At 35.2% G+C, this 20,933-nt stretch overlaps 2 protein-coding genes across 3 annotated transcripts; one reads left to right on the top strand and one right to left on the bottom strand.

Moving 5' to 3' along the window:
* The first annotated feature begins 847 nt into the window (after positions 1-847).
* LOC109171416 lies at positions 848-9,027 on the top strand. The gene is made up of 7 exons (XM_019320509.1): positions 848-1,127; positions 2,589-2,988; positions 6,022-6,098; positions 6,325-6,361; positions 6,570-6,786; positions 7,339-7,771; positions 8,622-9,027. Exons 1-7 carry the CDS (start codon positions 1,125-1,127, stop codon positions 8,778-8,780), a joined length of 1,326 nt encoding a protein of 441 aa, XP_019176054.1. The 5' UTR covers positions 848-1,124; the 3' UTR covers positions 8,781-9,027.
* A 586-nt stretch (positions 9,028-9,613) lies between these two features.
* On the bottom strand, positions 9,614-12,774 carry LOC109171415. 2 transcript variants are annotated; one of them, XM_019320508.1, is made up of 4 exons: positions 12,622-12,774; positions 10,864-11,947; positions 10,038-10,781; positions 9,614-9,919 (listed from the first exon to the last, which is right to left on the bottom strand). In XM_019320508.1, the coding sequence occupies exons 2-4, from the start codon at positions 11,845-11,847 to the stop codon at positions 9,887-9,889; spliced, it is 1,761 nt and encodes a 586-aa protein (XP_019176053.1). In that variant the 5' UTR covers positions 11,848-11,947; positions 12,622-12,774; the 3' UTR covers positions 9,614-9,886. The 2 variants fall into 2 exon arrangements, with proteins under 2 accessions (XP_019176053.1, XP_019176052.1); XM_019320507.1 differs by lacking the exon at positions 12,622-12,774 and adding an exon at positions 12,494-12,604.
* Between the last annotated feature and the right edge of the window lie 8,159 nt (positions 12,775-20,933).

Genomic DNA, 20,933 nt, shown 5'->3' on the forward strand with positions numbered 1-20,933 from the left:
TACACCTACCTTCATTTTGAGTTATAACTTTTAGCGTAACGACAACGTTTAATTCAGACCAAATTTACCATTTTTGCCTGCACATGCTTAACTCACTGGTTTAATAGGCAGTGTGGGCAGATCTCTTGTGCGCACCGATATTTAGCCCTGTCTGCTGAGCCATTGAGTCACTGTGATTTACATCCTCCCAAATATTCTGTCGAGCCCTTGAGGTTGGGCATGTTGAGCATATAATATATATAAATATAAATGTGTAATCCAACTATCAACTTAGGCTTTTTGTTGAGGTAGATGCTACAATTGAGCACTCAACCTTTTTTGGGAGAAGAAAAATTTACCATTTTCTTTCAAAGGGTAAACCCCAACCCTAAAGGCACCCCACATTCCGTCCTGACAGAGCATTTGGGACCATTTTCATGGTGCCTAAATGGTGACGATGAGATGATTCAATGAGGGGAGCCCCCAAAAACATATGTCAAACAATTAAGATAATCACATGAGAGAGAAGGTAGACAACTGTCAAAGGAAGGATTAATTAATCAGAAAATATATATACACACATAACTTTTTAATTAAGGAATCACATGATATTCAAATTCTACACCCACAAAGCTTAGGGACCAGTCAACCTTAGCTTCTCATCTCCATCCCTAGCTAATAATGCATACATTATTACATTATTATGATGCTCGATTGGACTGTCCTGCCACGGTTGAATTACCCACTTTAATTTTTATTAATTATAATATATACATTATTTTAATTTTAATTTTTTTTTTTAAAGTAAGAAAGACCATAAAAGTCACAGCAATATCTGAATCTAGTGATGACTAATGGCATTGAAATTTAATTCCTTGTTGAATGAAACAAACGCCTCCCAACGCCCAGAGAAAAACAACACCACCGCCCACCCTCCTATTTCAACCTTATCCCCCCGCCCTCTCCGGCGGCTTCACCCTCTTATCTTTCCCGACGACGTCAACACCGGCCGATCGCCGGAGACAGAAGAGCAGTACCCGCCGCCGATCATCCTCCGATAAGTCACACAACAATTCTTGCCCAACAAGCTAGCTAGCAAGCTCATCATCGTTTCTTGATTGACATATACATACATATATACTTACATGGTTTGTATCTATATATATATATATAGCTAAATATGTTTCATCTATATATACTTGACTTCCACATGCACCTAAACTTGTGATTGATATGATCAGTTCAATCTGCAGCCTTTTTCATCCAAGGTTTTAATTTTAGTAAATATTATAATCTTTTTTTTTTTTTTTTTGTTTCATTTAATTTTCACATACTTTTATGTGAAAAGGGTCTTCTTCTTCTTCTTCTGATCCTTCTCCTTCTACTTCTTCTTATTCTCCTTCTTGCTTGCATGGATGGATGGGAATGTGTTTGTATTGAATTGGGAGCTAGAAAATATGAAATAATGGATGAAAGGGTGTTGTTTATTTTGATCTTTTGATATGAGAATTATGTGTATGTGTGTCTATTTGTTCTTCAATTTAAACAAGTGTGCTAATAACAACATATATGGATTTAGATAAAAGTGTTGTTAGGGTTTTGCATAGTTTTGTTTGAAAAAATCTTTTAATTCCCCTCTTGGGATTTCATTAATAATGATTAACTTCTTACAAAGTTATTCATTTATATTGTTTCCAATTTCTTCTAAGCATGCTTGCTAGCTACCTCATCAAGTTTATCTATGTATTGCCTGCATGTACAAACTTAGCTCACTGGTTCAGTAGTCAGTATTTGGGAGAAGTTTATATATGTGTATATACATATATAAATATATATCATCCTCTCAATCACGCACCTTCTTCAGCTAAGATTCCCTTTTTCTTCTTTTTTTAATCGAAATGGTGAAACTAACATCACAAAAGATAATTGCTTGCTTATTCGAGCTCAACACTACAACCAAACTTGTATAGAAAAGTCTAGCAAAAACACCCGAACTAATAAAATATTTAAGATGGAATTCAAATATGAAATTCCTAACTCAAATAAAATGTTCAAATTTCAAAGTGAGGGTGTATGTTGGTAACTAAAACTAACTCTCATCTAATTCTTCATTATTCTTATTCATTTTCTTTTTAGATTTGTAGTTAATTAATTTCCTCTCTTAATTACCTTTTCCTTGATGATTTTTTTTTTCTCTTTTTTTCTTTTTTTGGGGGTATAAATCTTGCATAATACAACTGATTTAATTAAGACAACCTACAAACTTTAATGTTGTGGGTTAAGAATTCTTTAAATTCACATCTGCTAACATTTATGTTGGTGGATAATTCAATAAAACCTTGGGAAGTCACTTGTAAATTCACAACATGTTTTAGGTACTCTGCTGTTTGCATCGTATTGGTCAACTTAAATATTGTCAGAAATGTTTTTTTTCAAATATATATATATATTGTCAGAAATTATTCCCAACCTTGTCAGAAATAATATTTATAGGGGCAGTGGACATTTTTAAAAGTAAAAACACAAGAGAACAGTAGAGTACGAGGTAAATAATCTTGTAAAGTTAGTCAGAATATTGGCGGCTAAATAACCACCTTCAATTGTTTCAGAATAAAAACATAGGCGGCGGCATGGAAGCCGGATTATCCGGAGAAATGCAAGAGAAGGAGAAGACGCCGTTATTATCGCCGGAGACATGTTCGTCGGAGAGTAAAGGAATGGCGTCGATTGATTTGAACAGCAGAATGGACGGCGGCGAGGATGATGATGACGACGACGACGACGTAGAGTTACTCAGCGAGAAAGCGGGGCCGGATGGAAACTCGTCGGCGAACAATAGCAGCTCTTTCTCCGGCGAGTTGGAAGGAAACAATGGAAATGGCAATGGTGGTGATGAGAAGAAGTCTAGTGTCCGGCCATATGTCCGGTCAAAAATTCCCAGGCTCCGATGGACTCCTGACCTCCATCTCTCCTTTGTGCACGCTATTCAACGACTCGGTGGACAAGAAAGTAAGTTGATAATATTTTTCCGAGTTAATTTCATTTTTGGTCCTAAATTTATAGGTCACAATTAGGGATGGCAATTTCAATCTGCACCGCGGATATTCACCCGAATCCACCCGTATGGATGGGATTTTTTTGGGTGATGGTGGATGGTGGGACGGGTGTGGGTCTTTAAAAAGTAAACCCGCGGTGGGTCGGGTTGAATTTGGGTTCTATGTACAAAACCTGCGTAGAACCCCACCCGACCCACCATATATGTGTGTGTACTAAGTTTATATAACTACTAAAATAAGTACTAGTATGTATTATTTATAAAAGTTTATATAACTTCGTGTATCTTTTACTATTTTTATATCTAAACTAATAAGTTTATTTTTTAAAATTAACAATTTAGTTATTATATTTAAATATTTCTATTATTTTATGTTTTATTATCACTAATGAATTTTATTATTTTATTACGTGTAAGTAATTTAAATATTATTTTTTAAAAAAATAATAAGATGATAAGTGGTGGGTACCCGTAGTGGGCACCCGCACCTGGTGGGGGTGGGTGTGGGTTTTGAAAAAGTCCACCCAATGCGGGTTGGAGGTGGGGGTGGGTGGAGAAAATATAAGGTGAGTCGGGTGATGGATGTAGCCACACCCGACCCATTGTCATCCCTAGTCAGAATCCACTTTTAGTCCTTTTTTATTTATTTATTAGAACATCATCATTTGTTCTCGTATTATTGTTACATGACCATTTTTAGTCCTCCATCTTCAAAATCGTTAAATACAACAAAGACATTGCAACTTTTTTTTATATAAATTATGTTGAATCGCTATATTTTTATGTTTATTTTTTTGAAAACATTCATAATTGAAGACCAAAATGTCCTTGTATTTAACGATATTTAAATTATTTTGTTGATAAAGGACTAAAAATGGTCATGCCACGATAATACTAAAATAAAAAGTGAATGTTCTAATAAAAAAGACTAAAAATAGACTCTCACCTATAAATTTAGAACAAAAAATAAAATCAACTCTATTTTTTTTTTTTTTTTTGCATAATTTAAATTTCACCTCCTTTTGTAGTCTATCCAAATCTAATAATTCACCAAGAGTCAATGAATATAAAAAGTTTTTAAAACCTTTGTCAAGTAAATTTCTCTTTGTATGACCAGGACTATGTGGTCCAATGGTATCCGGGTTGGACTTTCATTTGGAAGATTATAAGTTCGAGCCTCAGTGGAGGCGTTATTGGTACTTTGTGTTTCAATAGGTTGAGAAAGTATATGAACAGATACTACAATGTAATAGAGCCAGTAACTTTCAAAAAAAAAAAAAAAAATTCTCTTTGTATGTGTTTTACCTAAACTCTACTATCGAATATTCTATATTTATCTTATGAAAAATCTACCATAGCTATTTTGGAAAACTTAACTGAAAAGGTAGATGAAAGCTGAAAAATTATAAGCGGAAAATTAAAGAGCTGATTATACTTAAAAGTGTTTGGTAAAATTAGGTGTTTGATAAGTTGATAAATATAAAAAGACTAAAAAGGACATCTTAATAAAATCAGTGTTGAAAAATCGCGCCTAGGTGCTAGGCGTGTTGAGCATATAACCATTAATGTGCAATCCAACTATCAGCTTAGGCTTTTAGTTGAGATGGAGCACATACTTCAATTTGGTATCAGAGCCAGATCTCTACGTCACCCCATAAGCGACTACAATCCACGTGTTGCTTGAAACCCACCGCACACGTGAGGGGGAGTGTTGAGCATATAACCATTAATGTGCAATCCAACTATCAGCTTATGCTTTTAGTTGAGATGGAGCACATACTTCAATTAGACGGTCGGCCTCCTAGGCGTTCTAGGCGCCCGCCTAAGCGCTCTAGGCGCTAGGCGCTTAGAGGGCTCCTAGCGATTTTAATAACAAAAATAAAGATAAAAAAAAAAAGTTAAAAAACTACTAGCTCATTTTTGAAGCGCTATCTAATGTAGCATTTCAAAATTCTAAGTTAATTTCTTATTTTAGAAACATTATCAAATAAAACTTATAGATTATTAATAGCTTAAAATGAGTTAAAAACTCCAAAATAAACTTTGTCAAATACAACCATGTCAATCCGTACAGATGTCTTTCACACGCCAAGTATAAGTATTATTTATACTTAATTTTAAGGTTGTAATAAGTATGCTTGTCAGTTGTCACCACAAAACCTGGTAAACCAAAATATATATGATTATATTCAAGGTAAAAGGTACTAGTATCAGTATCGATAATGATTGACACATTGAAAGTTTTTCAATAATTTTGTGCAGCAGGAGCCCTATATTTATACCGGGCGTTTGGTTGGATGGAGAGAATTAGAATAGAGAAGGAATTGTAATTCCATAGAAAAAGAATAAAGTAGAAAAATTTAAATTACATTTTTTTGGTATGAAGGAATAGAATGATTGAGAATTTAAGGAAGAAGTGAATAAAGACTAAAATGTCCTTGTATAATAATAATATAATAATTATAAGAAGGATAAAATGGTAATTTATCATGAAATTACAATTTCACAAAGTGTGAAATTGTAATTCATAGGGGCCCTAGGAATTGCAATATCATGGTTAGAAGAAATTATAATTCCATGGAATTGCAATTCTCTCCAACCAAACCATGGAATTGCAATTCCATGGAGTTTGGTACGTAGAAATGGAATTATAATTCAATCCTACCAATTGTTATGCCGTGGAACCGTGTCCATCTTGCAAGGTGGACACGGTTCTATGTTTATAATTATAAAACTCTATGTTCATAATTTTTGAATTTCATATTCACAATTATTGAACTCTATATTCACAATTACACAACTCTATGTTCATAACTCTAAGTTCATAATTATAGAACTCTATATTCACAATTATGACAGTTTTGCAAGGTGGACAAGCATAATTTGCCCAATCCTACCAAACACCCCATATACATTAATGTCACCCTTAATTGGTAGTCTTACTTTTGATGATAACTTATGTGTTAACATGAATTTGGGGTTGGCAGGAGCAACACCCAAATTGGTTCTCCAGTTAATGAACGTCAGAGGGCTCAGCATTGCTCATGTAAAGAGCCATCTGCAGGTAATTTCATCATCATCATCATCATCATCATCATCATCATCATCATCATCATCATCATCACTAATGACTTGATTCACAAGTAAACATATATATATATATATATACATACATACATGTACAACGTTAATTAATTGTGTTATTATTGCAGTACAGTCATATATGCATGTAAATATTAATATTAATATTAATATAACATGGTTGTTGTTGATGCATTGCCTAATGTCAGATGTATAGAAGCAAGAAGCTTGATGCATCCGGCCAAGGTATAGTAATCAATCAAACTTGCTATTTCTAAAAGTCATTCACCTAAACTCATATATAATCTGGATGCTATTATTTGATTTTAATATTTTAAACTTACGAGATAATTATACAAACTATATTATTTGTACAAACTCAGAATTCGTTTTTATCTAGAATATTATAAGGATCTATAATTGTTGGGTTCAATTTATTTTTCTCTTTATATAGTATTAGGTCAAGCTAAGAGAGGATTTAAAGGGAGGAGTTATGGATATGGAGACATGAACTGTAGATTTATTCCCCATCAGCATTTCAAAATGCAAAACGGCGCAATCGTGTTAACAAGAACTTTTGAAGATGGTCGTCATCAAATGCTCAATAATAATATTGCAAGGCATTCCATGTTTCAATCCCCAACTTATGACCTCAAAAGCATCATCTCAAGGTACCCATTTAACCCCTCTTATTTCCACATTATTTGAGTAAATAGTATAGGAAAATCTGTAGTTACTATCCGATAATATGCATTGGGTAAATCCCCGCTATGTGACCATAGCCAGTAAAGAACCACAATGAGATAAACCAGCCAGCCTAAGTTGTCTATCTCAAACCAAGAAGGTCACTAGGTCATTTCTGCTAGGAGGAGAACTTGTAATCTTGTAATTACCAAATGAAGTAATCTTGTAGACTTGTACTTACCAAATCAACAATATGGCCAACTTATACTCATGCAAACATTGTTACTGTTAGGATCAAACGCTTATCTATATTTACGCTAAAAGTTATAGTTAGTGAAGACACAACTTTATTTCCTCATTTATAGACCGCTAGCACATTTTTGAGACATTGACTGTTGGGCTTGACCCCACCCTTTACCTGCCTCTGCCTAACAATCACCAATCACGTGGTGTGACCTTTACCGGCCTCCTCCCAATAGTTACATTTATATGGATTTGAACTCCCGGCCTCATACTTAAAAGCTACATACATGTTTCAGATATCAACAGAGGTCATCATCCAATCAAGAAAGTGTTCTTCTCAAGCTCAGCGGGGCGGCGAAAATGGAAGATCATAGAGAAGGAAACGTGTTGAGAATGAGGATGCTACATCAGCATCAAGAGAAGCTGCCATTATCATATGCTCCAAAAGATCATCAGTTGCAATATTCATCACCTGCTAGTAATGGTAGCCATCATCATCAAATTGTCCCAATCAGGCCTAGCCAGTTTCTTGAAGAAAAAAGATGGCCGCCGCGGGGATCCATGGCGGCCAATCATTTGAAAGAGAAACCTGCAACCTTCACTACATGTGGCCTTTGGTCCAATGCTGCAACTCCCCAACCATTGCTTCACCACACAATCCCTGCTGGGACAAACTCCAGATTTAGCACTCTTGGCCCTAGTTTTGACCCCCCATTTCGGAGACTTGAGGTAATATATATATACTTGTAATATATCCATGATCATCTATTTTTATGATCCCATTTTATTTATGGACTCAACTCCAATCGACCTTGGTCCTATTTGGTAAAATGACTGTTAGCTGATTGAGTTAATTAGATGATTTAACTAGTTGATAACATTAGCGGATTGTAGAAAGGTGTTTGGTAAATTATTAGTTGTTAGCTGATAATTGTTTGGTATAATTTTTTTTCTCAAAAAGCTAATAGAAAAAGTTGCTTTGAACAGCTTTTTGAATTTTAGCATTTTGGAGTTACAAAAAACTAATTAACCAAACACTTATATTGATTCTTAACCAAGTCAAATAGCTAATAGTGGTCAAATAAGCTAAAATTGGCCTATAGGCTAATTATTTTAGCAAACAGGGCCAAGCTTGTCTCAATCTTGTTTCCAAAAGGTTGAATCCCAAACCCTAAGGACCTCTACGCTCCAGCCCGACAGAACATCTGGGGGAGGATGTAAATTATGGTAACTCAGTTGAACACAGAGACTAGACCTGCTCGATCCTGGGTCATTGTGTTCAAACTTTACCCCTGTGACCAACTGAGATGCCCATGCGGGCTTGTCTCAATCTTAATGCAGGTCCATCCCGCTTCATTTGTTCCCTAATTGTTATATCATAGACTATGGTCTACCTTGCATTATGACTCGGGTTAAAATTTATGTGTCTGAAGTTAACATATTATGTGCATGTACTTAACTACTTAACTGTGCTCTCAATTTATTTACATGCACATAATATGACACATGCCTTACTAATCTCATGGGTGAGCCTGTTTCTGCAATCTTGGGTAAATGATAGTAAATTTTTTATCTGCAGATGATGAATAAGGAGAAGATGAGCTTCAAGGAGAATGGCAGATTGCTGGATTTGCAACTGAGATTAAGCCAAAGTGGAGATGATAATAATAATAATAATGGTGAGAAGTCTTATAAGAAGGAAGGAGATATTAACACCATGCTTTCTCTATCCCTATAACCATCAATATATATTTTGTGTCAAGTTTAATTAGCTGAAAATTATTACTGATAGCTATATATACTAGGAGGCTGAGTACTTGAGATCTGACCATATATGCAGTTGGCCTGGCTAGAGCAGTGGAGTGAGATCTCCAAGTACTTGCCTTAATTAGCTTATAGGCTTGTGATAGTACTAACTAATTAATTACAGTTTAATGTTTTGACACATTATTTTTATGGAAATGAAACATTTTATACCTGTTATATATAACCAAGATGAAATAATGCTTATTTTATATTTGTATATTCATGCATACATACATATATATGACACATGCTCACACATGGGAGGGTTGGGTGAGAACAAGCCTCCAGGTAAAAAGTGGGGCCGGACTGATTTTATCATCCATCTGGGTAGATCAACGGTACAAGGTTGCTGAAAGATAAGCCCTGTTTGGTAAATGACTGTTAGCTGTTAGTTGATTAGATTAATTACAGGGTATAACTAGTTGATAACATTAGCTCATTGTAGAAAGGTGTTTGGTAAATTAGTTGTCAGCTGATAGCTGTTTGGTATAATTTCTTTTCTAAAAAAGTTAATTGAAAAAGCGGCTTTGAACAACTTTTTGAATTTTAACATTTTAGAGTTACAAAAAGCTAATTAACAAAACACTTATATTAATTTTTTAACCAAGTCAAAATAAGCCAAAACTGACCGATAGGCTAACTATTTTACCAAACAGGGCCAAGGAGAAAAAGGGTGGTGTCAGTTCTATAAATATTACAAACTTAAAGTTTTTCGACTGTGATTTGTCCTTACTTTTCCATTACAAGCAAAAGTGAAACTTCATATGAATCAAAATCATAGCTTGCATAGAAAACATGAAATTCCTTGGCTCACTACAATCTCATTCAAAGAGTTCATAAAACTACTATGAATTACAAAATTAGGCACTCCAAAAGAAAAACTTCATTTCTTCTTTGCCCTCACAAAAAAACATCCTCAAGAAGGGATGTCTAGATAGCCATCTAGGAAAAGATTGGAGAGTGTTGAACCTCAAGTTTTGATACTAAACCGGAACGAGAAATTCCATCCATTGAGGAGATGAAAAGAATCATAGATTCTTACCAAACGTGGGAACCATAAGGAATAAGTTCCTGCGAAGGCAAACAGATCAGTGAGGTTCGATAAATGTGTTTACTTGTGCACGAAAAGCTTTTAGTACCGTAACCAAATGGCTCGATTATGAAGTTAGAAAGTAAAAGCAGAAGTTACCTCGGTGTAATAGGAGTTGCAATGGTGCTCACTGCAAGAACTCACAGTTATCTCCCGTTTCGTGGCAGTGTTAGTAGCCCTCGGGCTCTGATTCGTTTGGTCATTATGGCCCCCCCGGGAAGGAATCGAAGGCAGTGTGCGCCAGAGCCATGATTCTGATGGTGATTTGGGTAAGGGTGGGTAGGGGGATAGCGAAGAAGTAACATCAGAATAGCTTCGATAATCTGGTTTAAAGTTTTCTCGACTGCTTCTACTTGTACTGGAACCTCGTTTCTGATTTGGTTCTTGATTCGGGTTTGAACTCGTCCTTTCTGGGAGGTCTTTGAACTCTTCAGGGTCCATAAGACCCTCGGGTTTCGAAGAACATAAATCCAAACTCGTAGTTTTCACATAATTCACAGAATCTACATACACCGTTTTCTCAACCACATCACTCGGGGAATCTGATTCACCTTTGAATGAACTCTTTATAGGAGTGTCCCAAAGATGAGTGTCAACTTCCCTAAATGAACTAAACATACTACCCTTAAGATTCTCAGCTTCTCTCGGTACCCCAAGAAATCCCGTTCCTTCACTAAAACGAGACGAAGTGGTGACATTCCGGTAGGGAGATATAGCACCACTTCTGGAGCCCCCGTGAGGGTACTGTCCATCTGCCTTTAAGCCTCTTTTATCAGCTTTACACAGCTCCCCCGAGAGGGCTCCAGAACGAAATCTTTGCTTGCATATGGCATCATAACTTTGCTGCACAAATAGAGGGAATTTAACATAACATAAGCATAGTACACATGTGAAGTAAGTTTAATTAAGATGTTACTATATATACCTTCTCAATAGGTCCACTATAAGCTTTTCGGGCTTTGTTAAGAGGTCCACTAGGAGCATTTCTCGTCAGTCTTTTCACCTCGTTCGTTGAGGAGGATGCGGGAGTCTGAGTTTTGCTCTTCATTCCCGGGAATGGATTTAGGAGGCCCAAGGAAGTCTTTACAGAAAGACGAGGGAAAAGCTTCCAAAACTTTCGTGACCATTTGTGTTGATCAATAGTCATATTGTCATTCTCTTCGTCTTCATTTTCAGTGACTACATCCCCTGCATAGTCACTATAATATGACATAACGTAAGGCTCGTACTTCTTGGCTTCCTTCACCAGCCTCGGTTGTTCAGTAACCAAAACCGCAGCTTTGGCAGCAGGTAAGAACCGGCTCATCATGAAATCCCGAGAGTCTCCAGATGGCTTTACATCGTCCCGCCCTTCCTCAACGTCTAGGCCTTGGCAACCACTCAAGTCACCAATGCTGCAGTTCAACGACAAAGACTCGAGTACATCAGGATTAGTGCATTCCCTCGAGTCCCGTCCTTCCACATCAAATTCCCCTTTCCCGAGCATACTCTCCACCAAGCTATCCATTAAGGCAGCGTGGTTTTTCAGTGCAAGGGGTTCGGTTTGGAACCTGAAACTATCCTCGTGGCAAGGCCTCTCACAGGAATAAAATCGCCTAGAATCTGGCTTCCTTCCCGGAGGGAGTCTTGGCATAGTTGAAGGATCCTCACACGGGTAGACTTTGCCTCCATTTTCTCCTCTCCGCTTCCCAGGAGCTTGTTCCCAACAAAACGGAACCGCAACTGGTTTCGTAACTTCACTCAACTCACAATCGGATTTCGGGACACACAGAGGTTGTCGTTGTTGTTGTCTATTAGGCTGTGGATTCTCGACATTCTTCCTATTTACACCCTCCAAGTGACGAACATTGGAATTGATTCTCCTCACTGATATAATTGGCACACTAAGATTAAGCTTTGTTTTCTCCATTACAACACACTCTTTCTATGGCAATGCCCTCCCCTAAGATTCAACCCTGGCAACTCAAAATAGCACACACTTTTTGTCTTGTTGGATCATGGACCACTTACTGCAAACAAGAACCATAAATATGCTAAAATCAAGAACCAAACTAACCAATTCAAATCAGCAATAATAGACCCAAGCTCGGTTGGGCAGAGCTTATTTAGGAGCTTATCTTAAGCTATTAATAAGCTATAAGTTTTCTTTGGTAATTTTTCCAAACTAAGCTAGTATCTTAAAACAAGAGCTTATTTTGAATTTTAAAAATAAGCTAGTAACTTTCTAACTTTTTCAGATGCTTTTCAGCTAGGTTTGCCAAACATAGCCTCAAACTCAGATACCGGGGAAATTGGAAAGGGAGTTCAATATATTTCACTAGACAAGGCCCAAGGGCAAATAGCTAATGCAAAAGCTTTACTTAACACACAATCATATGCAATGGTTCATCAATCTTAACTAATCACATATCAACACCAATGGTTTCAATTCAACAAGAAAATGAGAAAAAAAATGAACTTTCTTGAATACACAAGAAAATGTGGGGTACCCATAAATAAATAAACAGAGATAAACCCACAACTGCAAAACCAAGAAAATCAAGAAGGGCACTTACATGCATCCCGGAGAGGAATAATCAAGACAAAATGTGAAGTTTGAGCTCACGAAATTCAAATGAAACCCCAAGAAAAAGAGGGAAAATAAAAAAACATATATAATTTTGTAGTATCATTGTTGCCATACCTGTGAGAGGGGAGAGTGAGAGTGTGGGACTTTGGGTGCGCGAGTGTTGGCTTGATTGAATCCGAGATAGAAGGGGAAAAAGTTGGTAAATTGGAGAGAGAGAGAGAGAGAGAGCAAGGAAAAGTGTTGGTCGGATGTGCTTTGTTTGTGACTTTTTTGACTGAAAACTTCAAGTGTAGAAGACGGGCTACGGCTTTGCAGAAATGCGTTGAAAATGGGATCAATTAGCTTACGAGATTAACGGTAATCAAATGATTACGCGCCAATTTATGGAGTTTTCAGATGGAAAAAAGGGACGACTAGTTGACTAGAGAATAGAGATCAGTTACTTCGGCACCGGCTTAGCTCAATGGTTTAGTAGGTAATATTTAGGAAAAGATACCAATGTTTAAATTTCAATGACTGAAGTGTGGGATTATGCACAAGGTGACCAGATCTCCTGTGCATACCGACATATGGCTATGTAGCCATTGAGTCACGGTGACCTTAGAGTTTGGGATTCAAACTTTTGGCAAAGAATAGAGATCAGTCAAAAATGTTAGATTATGAAGAAAACTTTTTAAAAAGTACTCGTATTTCCTCTCTTCCTCTCAAAAAGTACTCGTATTTGAGAAAATTGTACGTTTTGTTCATAAATTATAAGATAATTGTAAAATTCGTCTCTATAAGTGTTGGTCTTGCTTACTTTTCGCTCTAAGCTATTATTGGCGTTGTATTTTTTGTCCCTAAGATAACTTCTCGTATCATTTTTCGTCCCTAATATTTTGTTAGTAAAGGAACGAAAAGTGCGACACCAATGATAGCTTAGGAATGAAAGTGAACAAAAAATTTTATAATTATCCTATAATTTAGGGATGAAAAAATTTTTTTCAATTTATTTTATTATTAAAAGTTCAAAGGTTCTATAAAAGTTAAATGATCACTCGATAATCAGTTTCTCGTACTAAAGATACTATATATCAAACCATTTTAAATCCATCTTTGCCGACTTATAGATCATTATTATTTTTTAAATAAAAATATTTTTGTCAAATTTAATAAACCATGGGTTATTAGGATTAGTACGTAAAATATCACAATTAAAGCTTCTATTAAGTTTAATACTATTAATATTATAGTGTACTTGACTATCAAATATTATTAAGTATACTTGAATTGAGACTAAATTTGAGTACAAATATTTGTTTAAATGTAACAAAGTAGCTGTATAATGGTGCCACGGGAACAACTCTAGTGTGTGCGCATTAAATCCTATTAATAATAGCCTAACGAGCATGCTCAACATATAATTATGTTCCGAATTTAGTGATAATTTTACTAAATAATACAATGGCGGCCGCCCTGTTTGGTAAAATATTAGCCCATCAATTCGTAAATTATGCTGTAGAAACATGTTCACCATGTGTATGGTGAATACATGGGTAGATTCATAATTTCTATGCTGTAAATTTATAATTTTATTTTTCATTTGTTGTTAGCGACGTTTTTCTCTTCGCAATCACATTATTTCGTCTTCGCAGTACAGATATTATGAATCTACAGTACAGAAATTATAAATCAACAGTATAGAAATTATGAATCAACAGTATAAAAATTATGAATCTACAGTATAGAAATTATGAATCTACATTATAGATGTTATGAATCTACAGTATAGAAATTATGAATATATCCCGTGTTCACCATGCGCATGGTGAACACGGTTTCACAGCATAACTATTGCCCATAAGTTAAGTTTGGCTTATTTGACATTATTAATTGTTTGATTTTGTTAAAAGATCAATTCCACAATACTAAAATTCAAAAAACTGTTCAAAACAGCTTTTTCAATTAGCTATTTGAGAAAAGAAATTATATTAAACAGCTAACAGCTAACAGCTAATTTACCAGACACCTTCCTACAATAAGCTAATGTTATCAACTAGTTATACCCTCTAATTAACACAATCAGCTAACAGCTAACAACCATTTCCCAAACAGGGCCAATTAAGAATTAATTTTAACACTAGGACCAACGAGGATGTTCTGTTAAAAAAAGACTAAAAATGGACTGTCACCTATAAATGTATAACCAAAAATGAAATTAACTCCTATTAAAAGATATGATAGTTTTTTGTGATAAATATTTATAGTGAAATTCAAAATTAGTTTTAGTACTCTTTTTTTTTTTTTTCTTCTAAAGATAAGAAGTTGTTGGGTTGTAGTGTCAACTGTTGTGTCTCTGTTTGTTTGCTAGCCAACCACTTTAGTGGTACAACATAACTTTTCCTATGAAAGGTTTCCTATGGGGAAATATGCAGCTATAATTTGTATTGAGGGGTTGAAACTCAGTGGGTAATATTTGGGAAAAGATGTCAAGGTTCAAATTCGGCGGTAGGAGTGTGGGGATTATGTTCAAAATAGGTAGATTCTTTGTGCGCATTAATTTGGTGCTGAGCCATTGAGTCACCGTGATTTACATTCTCTAAAATGCTCTGTTTAGTCCTTGAGGTTGGGGATTCAACTTTTTCGGAGGAAAAAAAAAAAAGAAAATTAAATAAGTACAATCATCCCTTAAAATTAATAATTTGGCGTTACTAATTGAACCCCAATTATTTATGGAAATACACTGTAATATGAATTCATTGATTTTTTTTATTATATTTAATATTAACAAAGACATCGGTTATATACTTACCATTATGATACTATTCTAGATTTGACCTGAATTGTACTCGTTGAGTTTGACTCTTATTCGGGTGAATGTTTGACTTAGAGCTCTTTAATATGATGCACGTATACAAGATTCCATTTGGCTCAATTAGCAATATGTCTCAAGCTACTCGGTTAAAGTTAAATTCTTTTGCAGGGCGATTTGCTACAATGAAGGGATTGAGGGGTGAGGGGCGATGGGGTTACAATCCTATGGGAGAGGAATACTATGAGAGTAAGTAGGTATTCAAATTTTATTATGGTTAGAGCATCCACTATAGTGGATAATTTCAAGTTATTTTAGAATGCATCCTTCCCAAACAAGGAGCAAAGTTAATGTGGAGAGGGAATAAATAAAAAAGAATTGTCCTGCAAGGGGTTGGAATAATTCAAAATTGGTGGGACCCACCAATATTTGACAATCATAAAATATTATTTTATTTTTATTTTAAATTCAATTTTCCTTTTTTTTTTCTCCCCTCTCACATTATCTTTCCTAATCGCTCTTACATTCTCCCCACATTCTTCCCAACTAATAATGTCGCTCTTAGTAAGAATAGAATTACTAGAAATTTATATTCTAATGTTTGGTTTATTTGTGGATCAAAAGGGAATAAGTAGTATTATTTTCACAATGTCCATAGAATGAGGGATAATTTCGTCATTACAATTCAACTTTTCTTCTCACATGTTATGAAATTACAACTTCTACAGTGGAGGTAGCTAGAGTTTGCATTCCTTGCCACCAATTTGTGAAAATTTTCATTTTTAAAATTCAAGTGAAAAAAAAAAAATCACAAATTTTGACCTTTATCAAACATTTCATTAATTCTACAAATACTTTTGCTTTTCAAAATTGTTGGGCGCGCAACGGTCGAGTTGGCTGAGTTCAGCTCCTGTTCGATTTGAGACATGACGTTGTTATTTATCATGGAGAGATGTGGTTAAATGCTTAACGTTCATCTACTTATCAAAGAACTTTGTGGTTAAATGGTTAACATCCATCTACTTATCAAAGAACTTTGTGGTTAAACGTGCTTGACTTACAGTAATCAGCACTAACGAAATAGTAACCCACTGGGAAGTAAGCATAGTGAATCGCTGTATCAAAAATAAGAAGAATACAAGGAGTATATAAAACAAATAGGCCCTTCCCTGAAGCAAAAAGTCAAAATGAGGGTCCCAATTAGGCCCTCCAAATGGCCCAAAAGGAGCTTAATCACGCCCCTCTCTAATGTACACAGACAGTATGAACAAAACACTCAGTCAAACCCTCTGCGTTGATCAAATAGACAGTTAAAAAGAGGCATCTGGTCAAGCCCTCCTAAAAGAAGGCAACCAAAGAAAAACAAATCAATAAAGTCAAAGGCATTGTTCATGTCACATTATACTTACTAATTACTATATATTATAAAAAGTTGATTGTCATCTTAATTAGGATACTACGGCATACCTAATCAAGGATTATCAAACATTGCTAAACTAGATAATGGAGTTAATGACTAGCTAGATAATGGAGTTAATGACTAGATGCAGAAGATGTATATTTTACGTTATAATTGTCTGAAAAGTAACCTTTTAATTTATATCTTTAATAATTATATGTCATCAAAGTTTATATAAATACGTATTATTTGACTCCTTGATTATCTGCCCGCTTTTCTAGTTCTTTCCTCTCATTCCTATAACACACTTAATATCCATTCATCCACAATATAGTTGAACAAATTAATACCAAGCACACCTTGGGATTTGGATTGACATCGTCAAAAAACGAGTCTTATATAATTTTTTTTATCTTTGTAATTTATGTGTAAAAACAAAAAAGTATCATGTGCATTTTTCTAGCACTTATTGAGACACCTTTGGAATGTATATATGTTTGAGAGTAATTGTCTTCCATACATTTCTTGATTCAAGAAGTGTTTCGTTCATGAGTTCAATTTTTTTTAACACCATCTCAATCAGGCCTATTGCACAATGTATTTTTACAGTAATTTGAGTACTATTACATAGAAGCAAAGTTGACCCACTATACACTTTTAATAGTAGTTGTGATTTCAGGCAATTTATATCCTACACCACGGCGCGCGTTACATTGTGCGCCCAGATGCAAAACGACGTTGTTTTAATTAATTTATTTTTTTTGAAATTTTCCGCCCCAGTGAATGGCAGTAATTTCTTCTGTAAAAAAAACCCGTTGTTCAAAAATGTACATAATGTTATACTAGAATACACATAATTGTATACATGAATGTACATAATTATATAACAAAATATACATACTCTTTTTAGAAGATAATACACATAATCTAACATAATACATAATAAACATAAACTTTTAACATAACACACATCAACTCTTAACATAATACACACAAATTTTCTGATTCGGATGTACATAATTGTATATAAAGGATGTACATAATTGTATAAAAAATGTACATAATTGTATGAACAAATACACATAATTGTGTGAACAAATACACATAATCAAGCAACTTCCTATCGCGCCTTCCAAAACGATCCCAAAACGACGTCGTTTTGAGAGGCGCGCGGCGCACAGTGCTACGCGCGCCGTGGTGTAGGGTATAACGATTGGTGATTTCCCACCTCATCCAAAAGTGAGGGGATAAAAAAGAAAGTGTTTAGGTTCATCTCACCTCACATATATGGTCCTATGGAAGGACAAATGATAAAAGTCATAAAACCCATAATCAGTGTGTAAAATAATATATTGTTGGTTGGTCTGCCAGTACTTTGTGCATTGGCCCATTATTGACTATGACCTCCATTCAATGATCATGGGATTTGATACCACTATTGATCTACATGATAAATGATGATTGTGTTTAATAATAATAATAATAATAATAATAATAATAATAATAATTATTATTATTATTATTATTATTATCAATATAAGTGTTTGATTAATTAGCTTTTTGTAACTCTAAAATTATGAAATTTAAAAATATGTTCAAAACAACCCTTACAATTAACTTTTTGATTATATATATATATATATATATATATATATATATATATATATATATATATATATATATATACCAAACAACTATTAGCTAACAGCTAATTTACCAAACATATTTCTATAATGAGCTAATGTTATCAACTAGTTATACCCTCTAATTAACCCAATCAACTAATAGCTAACAGCTAATCAGCTAACAACCATTTACCAAACAGGATCATATTCTTTTTTATACATAACATACCTACAATACTTTTTTTTTTCTCAATGTTTCAATTAAATGGAGGCCGGGGTGGACCCAGCAAATATATACATAGTTTAAACTCAATATACATATATATTTTCTATATTTTGGTATAGTACTTCCATATATTAAATGAATAATACTAACCAATTCAATATATGGTCTTTAAAAAAAAAAATTCTTGTCAATCACAATAGTCAAATATAATTTTACTGGTACTTTGTTTTATTGGAGAGATAAATCGCACTAACAAGATCCTGTGTAACAAATTTGACTGAAAAGGTGTTGACAATAATCAAATTCGTGATCTTCTAATACGAGAGTCATGTTTCACCCACTTAGCCTTATAACAAGTGTCTTTTTGTCTTGCAAATTCAATTCATAATTTTCATCTTCCTTAACATTTTATTCAATGTAAAAGGTGATCTAAAACATAAAGCTAAATATGCTTGAAGTATTTTTATAGACTACATTGAAAATATTAAAAAGAGTACATATCCTTTAATTTTGGACTTCTTTTTTGTTTTTTTTTTTGAAAACTTAATTTTGGACTTAATAAGGCATCCATAATGGTTCTCCCATTTTCTTCCAAATTTATTATTATTTGGTGTTGATGCGATGGAGGCACCACGGCAGGCCCAGCAAGCGCAGGAGGTTCCTGCCCGAGCGGAGGACCCCGAAGAAGTTACTCGAGCGGTAGCTTTTGATCGTCTTCGACCGGAGCTGCGACAACCGGCAGCCGGAAGACGTGCAGATGCAGGAAGCCAGCCAGGAGGCTTCGTCCGGGCATAGTGGGTCGAGATCTCACCGTCGGCGACGCGCTCGGGACGCAGCCCAAGCTGCCCAAGCCGCCGAGCTCAACGAGACCCGAGGAGTGCTCTATAACCTCCAGGCGGAGTTTGCGCAATTCAGAAACGCGCACCCTGCAACGCCCCCGGTTGACCAATCGACCTTGCTTAGGACGCCTTTCACGGCCGAGGTAATGGCTCAGCCCTACCCGCTTGATTTGAAGGTTTCCGAGGAGAAAAGTTACGATGGCCGGACGGACCCTGAGGTCCATGTTAATGATTTCTACGGCAACATGATGCTGAAGGGCGTATCAGATGCCGTGATGTGTAGGGCTTTTTATTCCACGCTTACCGGCCGAGCGGCGGAATGGTTCCGAACGTTGCAGCCGGGCTCGATCGACAAATTTGATGCCTTGGCGATCAAGTTCGTGAGGAAATTCATCACCTCCAAGGTGGTGAAGAAGTCCTATATGTACTTGGAGAAGGCCAAGCAGCTTGAAGGGGAGAGCTTGACCGACTTCCTCATCAAATGGAAGGCAGCGGTCGGGGAGGTCGAGCCCATGGACGATTCGACCGCCACCCACATGCTTCACATCTCCCTCCGGGCGAGTTATTTGTATCAGGATTTCATTCTACACCCCTCGGCCACTTATGAGGAGGCCCTTCGAAGGGTCACAGATTATGCCAACGCCGGCGAGGCGAATGCCGTAAAACGCTCGCAGGAGGTCAGGTCTTCGTCCCGTAAACTCACCAGGCCTGGTGCGGGATCGGGGATGAATTCACTTCTCTATAATTAATAATTTCAATTTTAAATAAAAATAAATTTAAATAATAAAATAAAATATTTATTGAATTATAAATAAATTTCATAAACTATTCAAAATATAATTTAATAAATTAATATTTTCCTTCAAAATCGTAGATTAACATTTGAAATTGAGTATAAAACTTTTTAAATATTATATATACCAACAATTAATACAATTAAAAAATTTAAAAATAAATTCAAATATAAAAATTAACAAAAAATAGAATAACAAATAAAAAACTAAAAAAAAATAAAAGAACCAAAAAAAAAGACAATTTGCCGCTGCAAAATGGCTAAGAAAAAAACAAAACAATTTTTTTTAATATATTAATGGCAGGGCTGTCCCATGCACCATGTGCGAGTGAATTGTGGCGCGTGGCCATGGGTGCGCGCGCCTGCGCCATTCTCTCCTTTTCCTCCGGAGGCAAAGTTGTCTTCGGAGAATAATCTTCCTTTCCTTCCCCTTCCAATTATGTTTTTCTCATTTTTTTTTCTTTTCTCCTTTTTAATCTCCACCATTAGAGATGCCATAACTATTTCCTATTATAAATAAATGCATTCAAATTTTTTTTTAAAAAATGGAAATATTCAAAGATTAAAAAATGGTATATCTATCTAAGATTCTGTTTGATTTTTATTTATTTATTATTATTGTTGTTTGTATTACTACTATTCATTAATTAATAAAATACAGGACTATGTTTATATTATTCATTTAAACAGACTTAAATAATGTGAGAGAACCATGGTAATTAAGTAGATTCACCTACATGGTGAGGGTAGCTT

The sequence above is a fragment of the Ipomoea nil genome, unplaced genomic scaffold, assembly GCF_001879475.1.
Source record: "Ipomoea nil cultivar Tokyo-kokei standard unplaced genomic scaffold, Asagao_1.1 scaffold0317, whole genome shotgun sequence".
NCBI classification, from domain to species: domain Eukaryota; kingdom Viridiplantae; phylum Streptophyta; class Magnoliopsida; order Solanales; family Convolvulaceae; genus Ipomoea; species Ipomoea nil.

Bases quoted from the DNA above. Each gene is read 5' to 3' on its own strand.
- LOC109171416 (XM_019320509.1), top strand. The intron at 6,099-6,324 runs GTAATTTCATCA...GCCTAATGTCAG, and splicing joins ATGTAAAGAGCCATCTGCAG to ATGTATAGAAGCAAGAAGCT. The intron at 6,362-6,569 runs GTATAGTAATCA...CTCTTTATATAG, and splicing joins GCTTGATGCATCCGGCCAAG to TATTAGGTCAAGCTAAGAGA.
- LOC109171415 (XM_019320508.1), bottom strand. From the start codon at position 11,847: ATGGAGAAAACAAAGCTTAATCTTAGTGTGCCAATTATATCAGTGAGG. The intron at 10,782-10,863 runs GTATATATAGTA...CTATTTGTGCAG, and splicing joins ATAGTGGACCTATTGAGAAG to CAAAGTTATGATGCCATATG. The intron at 9,920-10,037 runs GTAACTTCTGCT...TTGCCTTCGCAG, and splicing joins GCAACTCCTATTACACCGAG to GAACTTATTCCTTATGGTTC.